Source organism: Myodes glareolus, chromosome 3 (assembly GCF_982192425.1).
Source record: "Myodes glareolus chromosome 3, mMyoGla1.1, whole genome shotgun sequence".
In the NCBI taxonomy this organism is placed as follows: Eukaryota; Metazoa; Chordata; class Mammalia; order Rodentia; family Cricetidae; genus Myodes; species Myodes glareolus.
In genome coordinates, this window is record NC_142028.1 from 37,070,746 (window position 1) to 37,092,345 (window position 21,600).

The 21,600-nt window shown below is 47.6% G+C and overlaps 1 protein-coding gene across 1 annotated transcript in view; it reads right to left on the bottom strand.

Annotated features, from left to right (window-relative positions):
* The window catches only part of Slc6a11 (solute carrier family 6 member 11), a 119,541-nt gene extending 113,066 nt beyond the window's left edge, over positions 1-6,475 (bottom strand). The window contains exons 1-4 of the mRNA XM_048438355.3: positions 6,220-6,475; positions 3,011-3,145; positions 2,749-2,889; positions 87-177 (exon numbers count right to left, since the gene is read on the bottom strand). Of these exons, the coding sequence (XP_048294312.2) occupies positions 87-177; positions 2,749-2,889; positions 3,011-3,145; positions 6,220-6,460 (608 nt within the window). The 5' untranslated portion in view covers positions 6,461-6,475. The remainder of the gene's footprint in view (positions 1-86; positions 178-2,748; positions 2,890-3,010; positions 3,146-6,219) is intronic.
* Between the last annotated feature and the right edge of the window lie 15,125 nt (positions 6,476-21,600).

The following is a 21,600-nucleotide window of genomic DNA, read 5'->3' on the forward strand; positions in this document are numbered from 1 at the left end:
TTGGGCTAGGTTTTCCCAGAAGGGGTGAAGGGTGGGAGGGGATGGAGGGCAGGGATGAGGACAGGGTTAGCTGATCCTTCACTTACTCCCAGAATTCCATGACCGGGGAGGTGGCATTCTGCAGGGACACATGACTGTAGTTGCTGACGTTCAGTTTCTGGAACTCCACACACTTCTCTGAGTGAGAACAAGACAAGACACATGTGGAAATTAAGCTTCACGGGGCTGAACCTGGGGAGGACAAGGAGCTGATGGCGCAGGCAGGTGGCGTTGGCAAACGGGCCAGAGCACAGGAGAATGCAAGCTTTGACAAGCTTCCCTGGTGGCCTGGCCTGGTTCTAACAGGAGTGGGAGGAGCAGGGCCAGACTCTGGCCCTGCCCAGAACCTTCCCACATGGCCTCACACCCACACCATCTTCTAGTCTTTCTTCTCTTTCTCTGCTTAGCCCTGTCCATGGCCTTGGCCTCTGTTGCCCAGTGGCCCTCACTAGAAGAAACAAAACAAGTCACTCATCACTCATGCCCAGTAGATCTCATGGAGGTGGCATTCCCATTCACACACAAGAGGAGACTACAGTAGCAGTCTGGTGAACTGAGGGCTGCAGGCACCGGCGGGAACGCACACCAAGGAGGCCCTTGGTTCCTTCATCCCCTCACTTGCTCAGGTGAATCAAAAAGCCAGTCATTGAGCAACACTTCTCAAAAATTTGGCCATCAAGGAACTCTGCAGCAGAACCATCCTTGTATCCTGGTCCAGAGCAAGCCTGGTCTGTCTCCTCCTCCAGGAAGCCTTCCCTGATCTCCCTCCCCTGAATTCTAAGTAAATAAAACTCTCCAAGGAATCACCTTCTCTCTCTCTCTCTCTCGGCTATAAAGGAAAAGAATCCAAGGCACATCTGAGGCCTCCATGTATACCCCCTCTCTCTGTAAAGCCCACAGCCCACTAAAGACAGAACCAAAAATAACTCCAGGCAGGATTCCATTGCTGGCTGTCATTGACTTGGAACCTGCTAGCTACCACAGACCCTCTATCTGCAGACACAGCTGCATGAGCCAGTAGGCTCCAGGTTCCCTGGGGCAGAGCCTCCTGCACCAGCTCCTTTAGAACCCAGGCATTCTTGCTTCTCAGGGCAGTGAGGAGAGGGCTCTGCAACTTGGCGTGCCTTCTTCTCACCAGTGAACCCTAGTCATACCTGCCATAGGGCAGGGGCATCTTAGGCACAGCAGGTGTTCACATCACAGGCTTTAAAAAAGGGGGATCACAAGTCAGGGAGGTCTGTGCTCCACTGGGGACAAATGACCTGACTGTCTGCTTCCTTCTCACTCCTCTTGGCTAGTCCTAGCTTATGCTGAAAGCAGGTGGGTCTGGGTGCTCTAGAGAGTCTGTAGTGGAGTCTAGAACCTGACATTGTCAGCAAATATACTCCTATCTGTTTCTGCAATGACAGTGTCCTTGGCTTGTATCAGACTCTAAAATGGTGCTTCCTAAATATTTTTCCTAAAAGTAATAATAAATTGGGTGTGGTAGTTCATTCCTGAAGGCTCAGCTGATGAACCTTTATGAGTGTAAGGCCAGCTTGGGCTACAGAGCAAGTCCCTGTCTCAAAACTAAAAAACTAAACCCAAGCAGAATAAAACAAAGCAGGCAGGCAGGAAGGCAGGCTGACAAGCAGGTAGGCAGACAGACAGACAGACAGACAGACACAGACACACACACACCACACACTTCTTCAGACATTCAATACTTGTCTTGGAAAGCAAAAGTGATACAATCCATTGGTGATGCCTGCTCTGAGCACGGCAATTTCCGGAAAGGGTTAGATGGATATTCTCTTCAAGGTTGTCAAAGAAGTTCTAACAAGATGACAGATTAAAAGCAAACGGTGTATCAAAGTCAAGGGTGATCTACGAGACTCCCTACTGTGTGGGTCCGGGGCGGGGAAGGTGGTTGCTGCCTTCAGATGTTTAGCCGGTTTGAACAAGTAAAGCAAACCAAGTAACTTGGGTGTGGCGGCAGCAACTATGTCATCCGTAACAACAGCTGTTCCCCAGCTAGCGGCTGTGCCTGCTGCTGTCAAGCAGGGAGGCTGCCAGAGAAGAAATTCTTTAAGAGAAGTTGGGTGGCTGAAGAGTTGGCTCAGCAGTTAGGAGCACTGACTGCTCTTCCAGAGAACTCAAGTTCGATTCCTAGCCTCCACGTGGTGACTCATAAGCATCTGCAACTCCAGCCCCAATGGACCTGACACCGCCTTCTTCATGGGCACTGCATGAATATGGTCACATACATACAAGCAGACACACACTCATACACAAAAAATAAGATTAAGTGAATCTTTAAAAGGAGAGAGACTAAAAATCAGATTTCTATACAATGTCTTCTGACTTTCAAATTCCAGCAACCAAATGCGTTTTCTAGTTTATGTTTGTTACCATAAATGCAATCATCTTACCTGCCCTTAATTTTGTCTAACTCCTTCATCTTACGGAAGAAGATGAATCCCTCAGAGAAGTAGGGCTGGAGAGGAACTCCTGATCCCCAAGTTGTAGCCTAGAGCTTTGTCATACCCTAACTCTGTCTGTAGGGCTCCGCCTTACCTGTAACTGCTGAATATAACCTGGGCAGGCGACCACTGTTCCAGAGGCCACTCCCAGGAAACTGAACTTGTGACAGAGCCTAGAGAGTCAGGATGGATCACCAACCCCAACTCCCTCCACAGGACCAAGAGAGACCCAGCCTGGAGACCATACCTGTGTTCCACTCGTGCCCACAGGTGGCCCAGGGGAGCTCAGTGGTGAAGCAATTGCTTAGGTAGAAGATGGCCCACGCCAGGATGATGATATAGTAGACATTGAGGTGCGCCTCGATCACCTGTGTTGCGTAGCCAATGCCTGTGAGGACCAAGGGAAAAGAGCAGCTGGGGTCTCTGTCCTTTGAATCAGCCTTCGCGACTCCGGGGAAACTTGTCATCAACGAGGCAAAGTTTGCTTTGCTTGGGAAATCAACACTTACCTTCAAATAAAGGGCAGACTTTCCTCCAGCAGGTAATACCTCCTTCACTTGTGAACTGCCCCAGAGCCGTTTCCAGGAAGAAGACGGGAATTCCGCAGCAGATGAAGAACACCACATACGGAATCAGGAATGCCCCTGTGAGGGTGCAGAAGAGCAACATGGAAGCCGGCCTGCTGTTTCTCCATCTGCACCAGGCTCTGCAGTGGGCATCTACTACAGGGCAGCACACAGTGCTCTCCCTGCTGCAATTCCAATCTGGCTGGGAGGGCTGGACCCAGAAAACACCGAGGAGACTCTGTGCCCTCTGCCACCTTTTACCTTTTTCAACTCTCCCTTGCATCTCTGAACCTCAACTTCTCCAGCCATAAAATGGGCTTTAATAATTAATATCTGCCACGGATCACTTCTCGGGATGACTAAAATGGGAATGTTAAAAAATTGCTTTGTTTGATTAGTTCTTTTCCATGTGTGATTTATTTTCTGTGAGTGTGTGCATACATATATGTTTCTGCACATGTGTGTAGAAGTCAGGGGCCATTGTCAAGCATCTTCCTCTATAATCTTGACCCCATTTTTGATACAGGGACTCTCGCCACACCTGGGGCTCACTGGACTGGCTGACCAGTGAGCACCAGGAATCCTCCTGCCTCCACCTTCGCAGTGCTTGCATGACAGATGTGTACTCCATGCCTGGCTGTTTATACGGTACTGGGGGTTCCAGCTCAGTCTTCATGCCTGAAGAGAATGCACTTTGCCAGTCGAGCCATCTCCAGCCCCACCCTACCCTTTCCATCTCTTCTATCCTCCAACACAGATTAAGCTCATTTCTAGCAAGTGTGTTGTTCTCTAAACTCTAATCTCAAGGGTGGGTGAAGGAGACCACCCTTATTATGTTATTGTATAGCCCCCCCAAAAGATTTTTCTCATAAAGAAAAAAAACCTTCTCAGGGAATTGTACAATAAGAAGCACCAGGCTTCAAAGGGTTAAACACCCCTGCACATATGACTCAGGAATGGAGCTGAGTCCTAAGGGATTTGTAGCAAGGATCCCCCTGCCAGGCTGGTTTAGGGTTAGCCTAGGTAAGGACCACCCCAAACACAATGTCCATGGCCTGGGCCTTTCTGCAAAATCAAGGAAATGAGCGAAGGGAGCATGAGCTCTTAGGCACAGATGGGGACACCCCTTAAATCCCTCATTTTCTTCTCCCATCTAATAACAAAGCATGAAAACAGTATTCTTCATCTGATGTCATGAATGGAGGCTTTACCTGAAATTGCTTTTGCTAAATGAAGCCTCTTTTAACCGCTGGATTAGCAACTGGCTCAGCAACCTTGATTAATCCCCGTAGTGTGGACCTATCAACTCAGCTTTGAAAGGGGCTTAGCCTTTTCTGGGCAAGGGACTAATTTAATTTAAGATTTTACCCTGTGAACGAGATACTTTCAACTACGGTGGGTGTCTGTAAGTCCAGCCTGTGGATATGCTATTTTGAAAAGAAACCACAGCCCAGCTAGATTGAAGGCAGCAACTTGTGTAACAGGGTAAATGGTATCTGAGGCCTGGATCCAAATCTATTTGATTAAAAAGCTAAAGTGGTTCCCTTAAGACCCCGTCATTCACCTGGGAGCCTCCGAGAACCCAGAAGATGACTCTGGGTGAAAGCCAGCTGGCCTGTGTGCTCACAAAGCTAGTACTGTAATTCCTAAAATAACCAACAACCAAACTGGGGTGTCTGCACGGATGGAGGCTCTTGGCAAATCAAAGAGAGGGGAAAAAAACCCAACAATGAGTCATTTTTCAACTTTACACACTACAACCTTAGAAACAGTTTGTAGCAGGATTTGTGATTAACCCAATTTATCTCCATTTTCGAATTTGCAGAACGCTGCTTGTTTAACATCTCCTGGACGAATAAAGATGCTAATATAGTTTCTGCCTCATGCCACCCTAAAGGGATCCCATAGCTTTCTAAGCAGACACAGCGGCTTTTAAAGGATCGGTCTGCACAGCGAGTCTGGGCCTGCTGCCTCCCCTTGCCAAGCCACGGACACTATTGGCCACTTCATTACCAGTGCAGGGCAGGCCTGGAGCAGCCTGTGCCTTCGGGGTGAATGTCCCCAAAGAAAGGGCTTGACCCAGGAAGTGTGGTCCACAGGCTCCTCAGCTGTTTGCACAGTAAGCCCCTGCTCTGTCTGCGTCAGCCACCAGATTCTCCACCACCTTTTTAGGTCTGAAAGATTTTTATTGAAGATTGGGATACCAAGATAGGTGAGGAAATGCCAAGACAGGCCTTTTCTGAGAAGAACTGTGCCACCACAGGTTTTATTGGAACCTCTTGCTACTCTGCCATCCTATGGCAATATGAGGGGTGTGGGAGCATGAGGGGTGTCCAAGCCCTGGTCTTAGTAAGCGTGCTGGGGACCACAGCTTCCACTCTCCCCAGTGGCACTCCGAGATGCTTCCACTGCACTGGAAGGGCTTCCGGTCTCCCTCCAATATCTAAGCCTCTTCCACATACAAAATCAGCGTGGTTGCAGTTGTTGTGGGTGAGTCTGAGCCCAGTAAAAGAAACTGCTTGGTGCCAGTTTTTCCTCCAGAGAGGCCTAAAATACTTTCCCTAGAAATGTCCTGAAGAGCAAATTTAAAAGACCACAGAGAAGAGCACACAGCAAAGCCTTTCCAAAAGTTGTTCCTGGAGTCAGCTCAAGCCTGCACGAAAACGAGACCTTTGGGGTCCGAATCCCACTGTGGGCAGTAGTAAAACAGACTGCTTCTTGGACCCCTAGCCTCATCATCTTCGAGATCAGTAAAATCACTGCTTTCCAAGGCAACCATGAGGCCAAAAGAAAAAAAAAATGTAGGAAGTCACAGCTAAAGCTGGGCCCCTACTCCTGGCACTTCAGTGAGAACAGCTGAGCCTCCGAGGTTAAATTAAAGGGCTTCTGCCTAAAATGCCAACCAGTTGCCTGAAAGCAAGCTCCTGGGCCAGGTCTATCCCTCACGCAGGTGACAGACGCTGCTCTGGGCCTACTGGCAGGTGGCAGGTGGTGGCGCGCTCAGGTGCGAAGCGGATCTGTGCACGCAGGCGCAGAGAAACAGGTGGGCCATCGCGCAACCCCTCAGCTCATGGGGATTGGGAGAGGGGATCAGGACCGTGCACGACAGGTGTCGCCCCCCAGGTGTCGCCCCGTATCCCCACCGTACTCACCTCCGCCGTTCTTGTAGCACAGGTAGGGGAAGCGCCACACGTTGCCTAGCCCGATGATCTCGCCAGCTACGCTCAGCACGAATTCCACCTTGTTGTTCCAGTGGCCGCGCTCGTGGACCGCCTTGTCGCGCGCCTCGCGCGTCCCCGCCGCGCCCCCGCCGCCGCCGCCCAGCGCCTCGGACCCCCGCGCCTCCTCGGCCGCCTTCCCGTTGCCCAGGGGCAGCGCCTGCTCCGCAGTCATGGCCGCCCTGCCGCCTCGTGCGCCGGCCCCGGCTCTGCGCCGCCGCCCCGGGCGCCCGGGCTTTTGAGAGGCTCGAGCGGCGGGCGGGGGAGCCGGGGGTGGAGCCGAGGGAGCCGCGCGGCCCGGCCGCACGGGACCGGGACGCGGTACTCAGGCCACCTACGGGCCCGCCAGAATCTCAGAACGGGAGGGATGCTGCTAGTCTGGTGACTTAACCTTGCACACCAGGCACCTCGCTCAGCACCTCTACCTTGCGTGCCCAGCACTTTGTGGTGCACTCAACCCCTGCCCTTGCACGCACCTGGTTTACTCAGTGTACGGGGTTTGCCCCACCAACCCCACTCACTGCCCTCCGAGTGCAGACACCAGTGGAATCCTCCATACAAGTCTAAGTGGGCTACGAATGCAACACTTGAAGTTCTGCCCCCTCTCTTGGTCTCTCGAAGCTTGGGCCTCAGTTTTCCCTCTCTACTCAGAGATGGATGGGGAGCTCTAACTTTTGAAAGGCCAACAACTGTGTGGGTCAGGTTCAGCTACAGGGGCCTGGATGGGGTAGGGGTGGGGCATGAGATGAGAAGTACTGTGGAAATTCCCCGATGACACTGATGGCGCTGAGCCTTCAGTTCCACCCTCTACCCTGCCCCTACACTAGAGTCTCAGTCAGGAAGGTGTGGCATTGAGTGGGGACATCCAGAGAAGGGAACAGGCAAATCTAAGTCGAATGTCTTGTTTCACCTATATGAGCGGTGTGACATTGGTCAATCTCAATCTCCTGATGGCTTGGTCCTCAGTTTCCTAGTCTGCAAATGGTGTTTCCAACTTCTTCTTCGATTTGTTTGAGTTTTTTGTGATCTGTTTGTTTTGGGGGAAAGTTAATGACAAGATGCTGATAAAGTACTCCTACAGTAGAAATGGTCAATGATCCTTAGCGGTTATTGTCTCCGTGTAGTGCATACATGCATACATCCATGTGTACGTCTTGCTCAACATGCCCCTCCAATCGGTATACAAACAGCAGACACTACCCTGTAACGATGGCAGAGAACTTAGCATAACACACTACACATGTGTCTAGAAAATATTCGCAGATTAAAGGCAGAGGTGGGCTTGTAGCTCAGTAGAACAGTGCTTGCTAAGCATGTGTCCAGCCCTGTCTTTCACCCGCAGGACCAAACTGAAGGGGGCGGGGGAGTGAAGAGAATTGGAGTTGCTTTGGTTCGGATGACACTTGTGAGTTGACAGCTCGGTCCTCTACCTGTGGTGCCATCAGCTGACCGCAGAACCTCTAAGAGATGAGGCCTTACAGAAAGATCTCCAGGTTATGTGTTTGCTGGGAATGTGAGAGTCCACCATCCTCAGGATCGTCTCTCCTGTCACTCTGAGGTAAGCCTTCGCTGCCCCTATGACACACTACTTCAGTGTGACTCCAAAGTGCAGAAGCCTCCAGGAGCCCAGTGCCTGATTTGCCTTGGAAGCTGGTTCTTGAGCTATTTGTTACAGTACTGAAAAGCTGACTGACTGACAAGGGGAGGAAGGAGAGGCTGTCATGATGGGGCCTTCAGAGAGGGGCAGTCTTCTTTCACGCCTCCAGAGCAGATTCCCTGTGTAGTCCTGGGTCCTTCTGGTCCCAGGGCTCCTGAGCACCCTGCCTTGAGTCCTTCAGACACAATCTATATGCCTTTTTCCTGGCTCACAGCATTTCTTGAAAGAATAAATGGAGTGCTAGGGTTGCCCTCTGATAACCAGGCTGCAAACTACCAGCCCTGCTCAGACTGGTTCATAGGCTCCTCCATCCACAGCCTGACTGAGTTCTAGGTGACTCTGTGCACCTCCCTTCCTCTCTCTCTCCTTCCCTCTCTGCAGTTCCAGGGGGGCCTTTGGTGCCCCACCCCATATCCCTGGTTGCTTGTTCTGATCTGCCCTTTCCCAAGCCTTGAACTACCCAACTAAATACTGATAGCTGCCATACCCTTCTGTCAGGTGTTAAAAAGTTGCAATCCTGCAGGTTGCTCAGGGTGAAGGTCTGGCTTCATACCCATCTCTGCTGGCTATGTTTTGTCAACTGGACACAAGTCAGGGTCATTTGTGAAAAAGGAACTTCATTTGAGAAGATGCCACCGTCAGAATGCCTGTGGGCAAGCCTGTGGTTTATTTTCTTTATTGACGGATGTGGGAAGGTCTGGCCCACTGTTGGACATTGTCACCCCTGGGCTGGTGGTCTTGAGTTAAAGAAGAAAGCAGTCTGGGCAAGCCATGGGGAGCAAGCCAGTCAGCCCTGTTACCTTGGCTTCAGTTCCTGCCTCCAGGTTCCTGCCTCGAGTTCCTTCCCAGCTTCCCTCAGTGAAGGACTATAGCTGTAAAATGAAGTAAACCCTGTCCTTCCCAAGTTGCATTCAGTCGCGGTGTCTCTCACAGCAATGGAAACCCAAACTATGACACAAGTTCTGTGCCTTTGAACTGTCCCTTCGTTGCTTCAGGCTCCATCTGTCAAATGGGTTCATATTACTTATCACCTCAGAGTGACTTGCAGATGACAGACCTTGGTTTGTTTCTGAACAGTGGCTGTTACTTGGAATGTTAGGAGGAAGAGCAGAGCAACTATAGTGTCTTTCTCTTGCTGACAGCCTTCAGTGACTCTCCCTTTCCAACCAGAGAAACCCAAACTGTCTACTTTGACATCAGGTCCTCTCGCCTTCTGGTTGTCCCATAATTCCCTTCTAAACCAAAGCTAATTTTCTCACGTGCTCAGACCAGTATTTTCTTTCCTTCTGGTGATTGCTAGTACTTCAGATAAAATAACAATTATGGAAGGAATTCATTTTCAACTCATGCCCTTGTGTCCGGCAGTGCATGGTAACTAGGACTCAATCTGTTCTCTGAGCAGCTGCATCAAAAGTTAGAGCTTATTCCTATCTTCATGGTGGAGAACTTACTGTTACCGTAGAGCCCTGGGAAAGCGCCTTCAAAACTGAAGTAAAACCCCCTCTTTCCCGTGGAGCTCAATAGGGTGAGCTCCAGGGGCTGAGTTCTCTGAGCTATTTATGGTTCATTCCTTTTCTCATCACTGTGACAAAATACCTGACCAAAGCAATTTATTTGGTGTTGGAGGAGGCTGCTTGTTGGTTCCCGGCTGCCCAGCCCTGAAATAATCATGCAGAAACTTTATTAATTAAATCACTCTTGGCTCATTAGCTCTAACTTCTTACTGGCTAACTCTTACATATTAATTTAACCCATTTCTACTAATCTGTATATTACCAAGAGACTGTGGCTTACAGGGAAAAGTTCTGGCATCTATCTCCAGGAGGGCCACATGGCTTCTCTCTGACTCTGCCCTTCTTTCTCCCAGCATTCAGTCCAGTCCTCTCCGCCTAGATCTGCTCCGCCCCGCCCAGCTCAAAGCAATTCTTTATTCATTAACGGTAATCACAGCATGCAGAGGGAAACCCCACACGAATCTGGCTCACATTTTGAAGGTATAGCCTCCATGAGGGGAAATCATGATGGCAGAGTGTGTGGCAGCTGGTCACTTCAAAACCAAAGTCAGGAATCAGGGGGATGGAGGCTGGTACTCAGCTCAGCTTCTCCTCTTTGTTCAGTCAGGACCCACGGATAAAGTAGACTCTGGGCTGTCATCAATGACACAGAGCTGCCCAGAGGTGACTTCCCAGCCCAAAGAGTCCAGGATAGAATTTACTAAGCACACAAGTTTGAGGTCACAGTTTTCTGCAAAACATGGTTTTGCTGATACCAACAGCTGGTTTTCTGATAGATTTGCAATAGCCCCAGTTTCTCCCCCTTCTCTGTAGCTGTGGAATTTTCTGGATGTCGTTGCAGAAGGGTTCCACCGTGAGCTTGCTTCTGTTCTAAGTCTTCTGTTTCTCTCAATGCCATGGGAACCATCTTTCTCAGGTTGCTCAGGAAGAAAATAAGTCCCATCTTCGTTGAGGTGTCCAGGACAAACAAAGACCCCAAAAGAGGGCCCATTCCACCTACCCCCAAACCTCCCAGCTAGCCCAGCTCAGATCCCCACCATCAGCAGTTCAATCTGCTGGCTTATTACTTACAACTCTAGAATAGTCTACTGTTGTCGGGGTTTCTGTCCTGCCCAGTTTCTGCAATTGTTAAGACACAAAGAAACCACACAGTGGTCTATGTTAGTTATAAACTGATTGTCCCATTAGCTTAGGCTCTTTATTAACTCTTATAGCTTATATTAGCCCATTATTCTTTCCTATTTAGCCACATGGCTAGGTACCCTATTTAGCAAGCCAGTCACATCTTACTTCTTCTGTGGCTGGGATAGGACTCCGGAAAGAGCTTCCCTCTTCCCAGAATTCTCCTGTTCTCATTGACCTGCCTCTACTTCCTGTCTGATTGTCTCGCCTATACCTCATACCTGGCTATTGGCCAATCAGTATTTATTTAAAATATAATTGACAGAATACAGACCATTATCCGACACCAGTCTACATGCTATTGCTATTCTGAGCCACCAAGTATTAGCTTAGCCCACAACTTCTTAGATTCCCCCGCCCCAATTTTGCCCACAAGATACAAGTCATCATTGTAAGCCCAGTGTAACTCTCCCTTCTTCATTTATCAAAACATTCTTGGTGCACTCTCAGGAGTCAGGGCACCTCCCAGGAGGAAGTCATGCTTTGTAGAATTTTATACATCACATTTTGGAGGTATCCTGGTCACGTAAATAGGGAAACACTTGTTACTCTGATGCTGTCTATTCAGACTCAGGAAGTCATCTTTATAATTGGACCAGAACAAACATGGAAGGATAGGCAGGCTTTCCTGGTAATGTCTCCCTTCCCTGCCCCTTGGTAATCTAATTTTTATTGAAAGTGCTTACCTTGTGCCACCTTACCTAGGATAGCCTTCTGGACAAAGAATATGCTAAAAATGATCTGGATTTCCAGTGGGTAATTAGATGAATGACTGTGTGTGGGTGGGGATCCTGTTTTTGTACCATGGTGGATTGAATTAGTGGTCCTGCCTCTCCATCTCATCCTCATCTTGCTCTCCATCCTTGTTCTTGCTGTGGCCCCCATGGTGGACGCCCTTTTCTCACCCTTTACTTTGGCTTTGATCGATGTCTTGAATCTGATGATGTTATCTTGTAAAGAACTTGCCTCATGCCTGCTGCTCTATCAGCCTGGGTTCCGAAAAGAGGTCACAGAGCATGCACACCTGTGCCAAACCCCAAATCCAAAGCCCGAAGGCAGGTCAACTGAGTCACGGGATGACAGACCATGCTCGCTGTCATGTACCAGTGTGATTCCAAGGTTGCTGCACAGCAGACAATGACAGCACACATCAGGCTCTGCAGGAACTGTCACCCATGCCTCTGTGCTGTTGCACACACACCACTGAGGGCTAACAAACATGGCAATATCTTTCTTCTTTGAATGAACAAATTGTGGCTCAGAGAGGTTGAGTGACTTACTCAGAATCACTCAATGCACCTCTCTATCTTGGGTTTTACAATTTGAAGTCTGGCCTCAATTGTCTTCTAAGCAGTGATTTTAGCTATGTAAACTTGTTTGCTACAGATGGAAAAGGTTGAGGGTGAAAGAGGCTGCTTGTCTTCTTCCTCTAAGGGGAACAAGCCCTTTTGCACTAGCAAAGAGCTCAGCCATTGCATCCTGGGTGGACTGTCACCTTTGGAGGAGCCCCCTTATGGACCCTGTGTGTATGGATGTGGTTTATAAATTCCAGGTCTGTAGTCTTGCCTGTGAGTGCAGGCTCTATGGACCTGCCCAGCACCTAGAGTGTGAGCACACGTGGTTCCTTCTAGGCTGATAATTCCCCAGTTTGCACCTGCAGTCTTCAGTGCTGGAGTTCAGATCTTTAATGACAGTGAGTGACACACTAGGGACATTTGCATTTACCTGAGGTAAGGCTTCTGGGAACATAGAATCCATCACTTAGGATGTACTTGCTGTGGGGCACCATGCATGCTGTCCCTCTGCAGTGGTCCCTGAAATTACACAACAGGATGACCATGAGCCCCTTAGGACAGGTCATATCTGATCCTGGGTTTTAGTTGGTAAAATGCCATGTTCCCTCTTGTCAAATTTGTTCATGTTCTTCCTGATGATGACATGTCCTGTAGCCCTGGATAGACAGTGCCTTGTAGCTGTGCACTGACAGTTCTGAGCCCTACATGGAGTTTGTTTTTCATAGCTTAAAATTTATAAAGTAGGCCCTGGAAGAGATGAATAATAATAATAAAATTATGAAATCAAGTTACAGCTGCAAAAATTATATTTAAAACTTAGAATTTAAAAGCCAGGCATGGAGGTGCACTCCTTTAATCCCAGTACTCAGGAGGCAGGTGGATCTCTGTAAGTTCAAGGCCAGCCTGGTCTACAAAGTGAACCCACTTCCCATCTCAATAAATAAGTAGATAAAATTAAGAACTTATTTCCAGAATTTTCCACTTAATACTGTCAGACTGTGACTCATCGTAACTGGAACATGGAAAGTAATTAGATGGATAACAGGGACCCTGTGTATTCAGGTGCTCAAATATTTCTTTCTTAGAGAACAGTGAGGACCAAGAGTGGATTCATCATTCAGTGCCATGCAGCAACAAAGTATCACTCTCAGGTTCACAGCAGGAGGCAGTAAGTTCAGATGGGAACCCTTCGTTGGGCTAGCCTGCAGGACATTACAAGGGAGCTGGGGACATAAGTCACAGGTGAACAAGCATTTTGTCAAGGTTGCCCTTCAGAGGAAGCTCTTCCCACGAGGAAGGGAAGATGTTTGGTGGCCATAGCACTCCCTCTAGGACCCTTAGTGGTGTTACTGACTACATATATGACCCAGACCTCACCCCCAACCCCTGTAATCCTCGTCCATTGCAGCTCTCTCTTGTCTCTTGTCTTCCCCACCGCCATGTAAAGTACAGTCAGAAGCTGAGTCAGCCCCATGTAAAGTGCAGAGTCTGGGGAAGGGCTTTCCGAAGCACGTAGCCTTTCTCTTCAGAGCCCTGGTTTTGCAGCCAGCTGAAGCCAGGTTAAAAACTAGAATCCTCTGCCCATGGAGAGCTTATTCCTGGAGGCTAACTGCTCTGACAACAGGGAAAGCATTAACCCTCTCTAGAGGTTGTTAGACTGATTATAGATTGAGTGTTTCACAGTGTTTGTCCTATCTAGCTGCTTGAATTTGGTTTTAATTTCATGTACCAACTGTAGTCATATCTAGTATTTTCTGCAAGTATTTTATAGCAGCTTTATTGATATTTATTTCACATGCATTGTAGCCCATCCATTTAAAGTGGACAACATAGATGGCCAACCATGAGCATAAACAATTCCCAAACACTCCACTTTCTGTTACCTCTGCGAGGATGAGAAGTGCTGTTCCTTTGAGCTATGCCTCACGTCTCCCTCCAGCCCTAGACTGTTCGGTCTTCTGCCTTTGTGCTTTCCCCTGTTCTGCGCATTTGCATGACCAGACCAGAAGCATGCATGACTTTCCCCCCAACTCCTCTCCTGTAACAGTCCTTTGGAAATGCGGCCCTGGAGAAGCATTCATCCTTTCCTTGGCTGCAGAATGCTCCGCCAGATTTTATCCACTCATCAGTGGAAATTTGGGTTGCTTGTAGATCGGGGCTGTTACTTCTCTGAGCATTCCTGTACGAACCTTTTTGCATGGACTTATGTCCTCACTTCTCTTGGGTATAGCTTTGGAAGAGAATTGCTAGGTCATAGGTTAATTGTTTAGCCTTTTAAGATGCCTCTAGCCTTTTTTTTTCCCTGAAGCAGCTGACCTGTTGAACCTTCTCCCCCAGGTTTGCATGAAGGTTCCAGCTGCAGCACATCCCTGCCAACATCTGTTAGCATCGGTGATCAAAAAAAAAATTATAGCCTTTCTAATGGGTGCAGCTTGGTTGACTGCAGCTCTGGCCTCTGCTCTCTTTCCTCATTCTGTAGGATTCATTTTTGAGGCAGGGTTCTGCTTCGTAGCTCTTGTTGACCTAGGACAGTCTGGTCTCAAACTTGACATTCTCCTGAATCTGCCTTCCAAGCGCTGGGATTACAGATGTACACCACCATGCCCAGTTCCTTCGTTATAAGACTTTGCCTTGTAACTTGAAGTGACAGCATTATTACTGCGATAGAAGGCAGCCTATGTATCACGGAAGCACAGATTAGCCATCCACGATCTAAAGGTTCAAAACGCACACTATTTCCCAATCCAAATCTTCTCAGGAGTTGCCAAGATACCACAGTATGGGGCCCAAAGCAAGAGAGCTCATTGTGTATGCTCAGCATGAGTGTATGTCCATTCACATACTACATGGGTAGTGTGTGTGTGTGTGTGTGTGTGTGTGTGTGTGTGTGTGTGTTGTGCAGGCCAAAGGTCAACCTCAGGTGTTATCTTCAGGAGTCACTTACCTTGTTTTGTGGGTCAAGGTCTTTCATTGAACTGGAGTTCACAAGCTACACTACATAGCCTTTCTTGGTTCTCCCAGTCCTGACATTACAAGTAGGTGCTTCTATGCCTGTCTCTTTACTTGGGTTCTGAGAATCAAATACAAGTCTCCATGCCTACACATGCAAGTGCTTTATTGTTCTCTCTCTCTCTCTCTCTCTCTCTCTCTCTCTCTCTCTCTCACACACACACACACACACACACACACACACTGTAGTTTTGAGTCAACTTGACCCAAGCTTTGTTCATCTAAGACAGGGGAACCCCAGTTAAGAAAATGCCTCCATAAGACTGGCTGTAGGCAAACCTATAGGGTATTTCCTTAGTGATTGATGGGTGAGGGCATAGCCCATTGTTGGTGGTGCCATCCCTGAGCTGGTAGTCCTGGCTTCTATAAGAAAGGAGGTTGAGTTAACCGTGAGGAACAAGCCAGTAAACAGAATTCCTCAGTGGTCTCTGAATCAGCTCCTGCTTTCAGGTTTCTGCCCTGTTTGAGTTCCTGACCTGACTGCCTTTGATGATGAACTGTGATGTGGAAGCACAAACCAAATAAACCCTTTCCTCCCTAACTTGCTTTTGGTCATGGTGTCCCATCCCAGCAATTGTAGCCCTGACACACACACACACACACACACACACACACACACACACACACACGTGCCTGCACACATATGCGCCCACACATTCATGCACGCCTCTCTCTCAAATCCAAAACATTTTCTGGCAGCAGGCATTGCAGACTGTGCTGAGGTAACACCTGTCTGTGCTGTATGCTCTGATTGACATTTCCTGTGTTTTGGAAAACAGCAGTCTAATTCACACAAGGGTTTTATCAAGGTGTGGCACACAGGTGGTGCGTAATAAATGTCTAGCTGTCATTCTATTGATGACAAACACGTAAAATTGCGAGCTTGTCTTTGGAGAAAAATCAGGTACAAGTGGAGATCAGAAGACCCTTGTTAAAGAGAGTGGTGCAGTTGGGTGCAGATCAGGGGGAGCAGGAGGCCCTGGCTTCCATCCCCAGCAGTCGGGGGTGAGGAAGAAGGAGTATCCAGCTGGTTAGCAACAGATATCTGTACCGATTGTTCCTTGTCAAGCTGACACAAACCTAACTGGGAAGAGGGAATCTTAACTGAGAAAATACCTTATAAGGTTAGTCTGTAGGCATCTGTAGGGCATTTTCTTGATTAATGACTGATCGGGAGGGTCCAGCCCACTGTGGGTGGTGTAATCCCTGGGCATCTGATCCTGAGTTGTGTAGCAAAGCAGGCTGAGCAAGCCCTGAGGTAAGCCAGCAAGCATCACGTCTCCATGGCCTCCATGTTTGTGATTGGATTCCTGCCCTGACTTCCCTGGATGACCAGCTGCAACTGTGAGCTGAAACAAAGCCTTTCCTCCCCAGGTCACTGCTCTCGTCATGTTTAATCTCAGCAATAGAAACCCTAAGACAACATCTCGAGAGAAGTGAAAGCAGGACACAGAGTTCACCAAGTAGGATTACCTAGAAATCCGAGGTCGGCATTCGGGCGGCAGATGTTGAGCCTGGGCCTTAAGTCTTCCTTTCATTTTCATGTGGAAAGTCCTCAAGTTTCTCTGGTGCTGTGATACCTAGGCTGGCCATTGCTGCTGTCCCTCCTGGCCCCAGCTCTCGCTGTGGAAGCTCACACACTAAGAGGACAGCACAGGAAAGGACCCATGACCTCATGGCTTGCATCAGAGCTCAGAGAGGCACAGAAACCTCTGTGTTCACCATCTCCTAGGGGATACCTAGGTACCCATTTTCTTTTTGAGAACTCTTCTTGGCTCTTCATGTCTCCTCTTTGCACAGGTGTCCACAAGCTCTCCCTCAGTAGACAGATTACCTAATCAAAATGGGTTCACACCACCACTAGCAACAAAGAGCTTATTAGAGATACAGAATCCAAGGCCCTGTCCTGGGCTTGCTCAGTCAGGACCCACATCTTGAGATGCTCAGGTATTTCAAGTACCTGCTAACATTTCTGGAAACCAAATATTGAATATTCATCTAAAACCCCAATGTGAGCAACTGCCCTTCCCCAGCCTCTGCTAAGTGCTGAGCATATAGAATCGAACCCGACCCCTACTACTACAGCCACTAGGAAGGTTCTATGTAGCCAGGGAGACAAACGAGAAACCAAAGATTCCAGACCTTCCACTGACCTTGGGGTTTTCTTCTGATTGAGAAAGTAATTGCTTTATTGATTTTTCTAAAAATGAATTTCTTTGGACTCCACAGTAGGCTGCCATGGGTGGCAGGGTCTGACGAGTGTGCTGTTGCTTTCCTGTTTGTCGTCTTCCTGGTCCTTTGGGAAGCATCTGCTCCATTCACTCTTAAAGCTTCTTTACTGGGGTATGACGGGCAATCAATGCATGCTTATATAAGCTGATGAGTTTGGAGAAAAGCATGCGCCTATGAGTCCTCACCACAAACATGCCACCACCTGCCCAATGATGATGATGATGGTTAGTGATGAAGAATGGTAGTGGTAGTGGTGGTGACAATGACAGTGATGGTACCGATGAATGAGAGTGGTAGTGGTGGTAATAATGACAGTGGTGGTCCTGGTGATGATGGTGGTGATAGTGATGATGATGATGGTAAAGATGGTGGTAGTGGTGATGATGATGGCGACAATTGTGGTAGCAGCGGTTGTGGTGGTAATGGTGGTAATAGAAATGATAGTAGTGGTGGTGATAGTGATGGTGATGATGATGGTAAAGATGGTGGTAGTGGTGATGATGGTGGTGGTGGTTAAAGACATTCAAAGTAACATTTACTGTCTTAGATTTCTGAGTCTTATGCTCTGTGTTGTGCATCTCTAGAGTTTATTCACCTTGCGGAACTGAAATATACATCTTTAACTAACACTTTTCCCACCGCAGTGACAAAATATCTGACAGAATCAACATGAAGGAGGAAGGATTTATTTTGGTCACTGTTCCATAAGTTGAGTCCATCATAGCAAGGAAGGCTTGATGGAGATATCTTAGAAGGGAAGGCATGGAGGGATACCCTGAAAGGTATCGGGAAAGGCACTTTGGGACTGGCACAGTAGGGAAAGCATGGTGGGGATGGCCCGTTGAGGAAGGCATGGAGAAAGTGGCCCATTGGGGAAGGCATGGTGGGGGTGGTTCATCGGGGAGTTCATGGTGGGGGATGGTCCATTGGGGAATTCATGGTGGAGGACGGTCCATTGGGGAAGGCATGGTGAAGTTGAACCATTGGGGAAGGTGTGGTGAGGGATGGCCCACTGGGGAAGGCATGGTGGGGGTCACCGATTGTGGAAGGCATGGTGAGGGTGGTTCATTGGGGAATTCATGATGGTGGTGGCCCGCTGGGGGAGGCATGGTAAAGATGGGGAAGGCATGGTGAAGGTGGCCCATTGGGAAAGACCCAGTGGGAATAGCATGGTAGGAATCCTGGTGGGGCAGTTCTATTGTAATAAAATGTTAGGGTGGTTTCTCACATGACAGTGAAAGGAAGCAGAGAGTTGGATTAGGAGTGGGATCAGGCTGTGACCCTGATCGCCTCCCCCACCAGTTTCGCTAGTGATTCCTCCTGCTCCAAAGTTTCCGGTCTTCCAAAGCATGGCCATCTGGGGACCAGGTGTTCACCCATGTGAGGGGACATTTCACATTCCAACGTGAATAGCTGCTGTTTCTTCCTCCCCAGTCGGCTATACTCTCCTTCCATGAGCATAACTGCTTTTAGATTCCTAATGTGCACATCATCATCTCATATTTGCTCCTATGCATCTGGCCTGTTTCCTCTCACATCTCATTCGTGTTGTCACGAATAGCAGGATTTCTGCTTCTTTTTCTTTGAAGGTTGGGTGATATTCCATTTCATGAATATACCACAATTTCTTTTACTTTATCCATTTGCTCACTGATAAATATTTGCCTTGTTTCTATGCCTCAGCCATCATGAGCAATGCTGTGGTAGGCGTGCAGATAAATTGTCAAGATCCTGTTTTTGGTTCCTGGGATCTGTAACCCAAAATGAGATTGCTGGATTGTATGGTAGTTGTAGTTTAGTTCTAGAGACGGCTCTGTAGTGTTTTCCTGCCCATACACAGCATACATGTCTCCGTTTCCACATCCTTGCCGACACACATCGCTCTTTGCTAACAGTTACCTTTATTAGGTTTGCCTTCTATTTCTCCAAAGATTAATCACGGTGATCTCCTTTGTGTTTGTTGATTTCTTTGCATAAATGTCTGTTCGGCTCCTCTGCTCTGTTTTTAAAAAGCTAGGTTGGGTTCAAATGGTTTTGACTACTAAGTTGTAGGAGATTTTTGAGACAGGGTCTCTCGCTAGAGCCCTGGCTGACCAGGAGCTTGCTGTGTAGACCAGTCTGGCATCTGCCACCCAACTCTTAGAATTCCAGACTTGCACTACCTTTCCTGGTTGAGTTCTCTGTATATCTTGAATAAAAATGGAATAGATGCAGGTTGCAGGGCCTGTAATTTATTCTGTTCCGTGGGTTGGTTTTCCATTTTGCCATGGTTTCCTTTGCTGTACTGTAGAGCTCTGATGGGTACAAGTGATCTCCTACATGTAGCCATTTGTCCCAAAGTCTGGCTTGTGGGTCAGTCTGCCTTCCCCACTAGACGGTACCCACTATGGAGCATATATAATAACTGGACAGACCTTTACCCAAAATGCCTTTGTCCTTCATTATTGCTTATTGTTTCCACAGAGAAGAAAGTCACTCTTGATTCTTTCCTTTTACAGACCTTTACTAATGCATTACAAGATTCTAGAATGACAGGTGTAATATTGGTGCTCTCATGGGTCCTGAGTGAAGGTTCTGGCTTGGCATGATGGCAGTGGAAAAATAAGGGAGGTGCAGACTTCTGCTCAGCAGCTCCCCAATGCCAGGCACCATACCCCAGTGGCATGGGTGTGACTTTATCCTCACGCTCCTCAGAAGGAACAGGAAGCCCGGAGATGCTAAGGAAGGTACCAGGATCACACAGATCACACTGAAAGCAGCCTGGCTCCATGGGCAAAACCCTCATGTCTTTAACATGCTATTGTTGGAGATGGGGGCATGGCTCAGACAATGAAGAGCTTTTCTTGAACATATAAGACTTGTGTTCAAGGCCCAGAATTCACATAAAAAGTCCATAGTAATTGTACCAACATATAAACCCAGCACTGGGGAGGTAGAGTCAGGCAGACCCCTGGGGCTCACTGGCCACACTCTAAACTTGTTTGTGGCACTTCAGGTCAGCTAGGGACTTGTAACAAATTGAGCTTGTCCTATGGTGTCCATATGCATGCATGCATGTACATTCACACACACACACACATGCACTTACAAGGCATGCACACCGATAATGAAGATGTCTCTTAAAATCTTTTACCCCAAAATAAATCACAATTAAGATTTTTACGAGTTTTTCCAATTTCCCTTTGTTTTTGATGATCTATAAAAATATAATTATTTCTTTTTTACTAATTCTCTTTTATTTTCAGTTATGTAAATATTTCAGTATTTCAGTTATGTGTCTATGTGTGGGTATGTGCATGCGTGTGCAGTTGCCTGTGGAGGTTAAACAGGGCAACAGATCCATGGAGCTAGAGTTACAGATGATAAAAACTCAGGGTCAGAAATTGGGGTTCAACTTGAAGATCCAAAAAGCAAAATAGCCAGCCACTGGCTCTTACCTCGACCTCAGTTCAAAAATGGTGATCCTGCCTTCAGGAATCTCAGAAGAAGACTATGTGTTGAGAGATGTTTCCTCCCATTATATAATCCTCTCTAGGGCTGGAATTAAAGGTGTGCACCACCCAATTTCTATGGCAACTAGTGCGGCTACTGGGATTAAAGGTGCATGTCATTGTGACTACTGGGATTAAAGGTGTGTGTTACCATGACCTGATCTATAAGGCTGACCAGTGGGACTGTTTTACTCATAGATCTTCAGGCAGGCTTTATTTATTAAAATACATTTGAAATACCACTACAGTTAGGAGCCTCCTGATGTGGGCCACCCTCTGCAAGAACAGCGAAGCACTCTCAACTGCCATGCCATCTCTCCAGTCCCTAGTATTCTTGTATATTAATGTTGGATTCTGTAACCTTTCTAAGTTCGTTTATTAGTTCCTGGGCCTTTTATTTTATTTTTTTTATTATCAATAGTATAAGAATCTTCTATGGAGACTAATGCTGCCTGTTCTTAAGTTAGTTCCTGAATTCTGTGATTCTTTTCAAGATGGCTGCCTCTTCTTTCCTTTTCTAGTCTTACCTTTGGGGAAAAGTGATTCAGCCTTCCTCTCCTGGCTACTATGATGACTGTGGGGTTTTTAATAGATGTTTAGCAAATAGGGGGCACCTCTTCTATTTCTAGCTTGCCTAGAGTTTCTGCCACAAATGGCCAATGGATTCTGCAAATGCTTCTTTTAGCATGAGCGTGTATTGATGGGATTCTGTGTGTCTACTCTTTTTTTAATCTACAAATATAGTGAATTTCATTATGTTTTTAGCTGTAGAAACAATTAGCAATTAGAAACATTAGCAATGCAGAAACATTGCTTTTCTGGAACAAGCTCTACCTGATCACAATCTTTTTACATAATGTAGTTGTAAGTTACTAAAATGCTGTGTTTTTACATCAAGGTTTACAAAAGACATTGGTCTGAATGTTTTTATTATT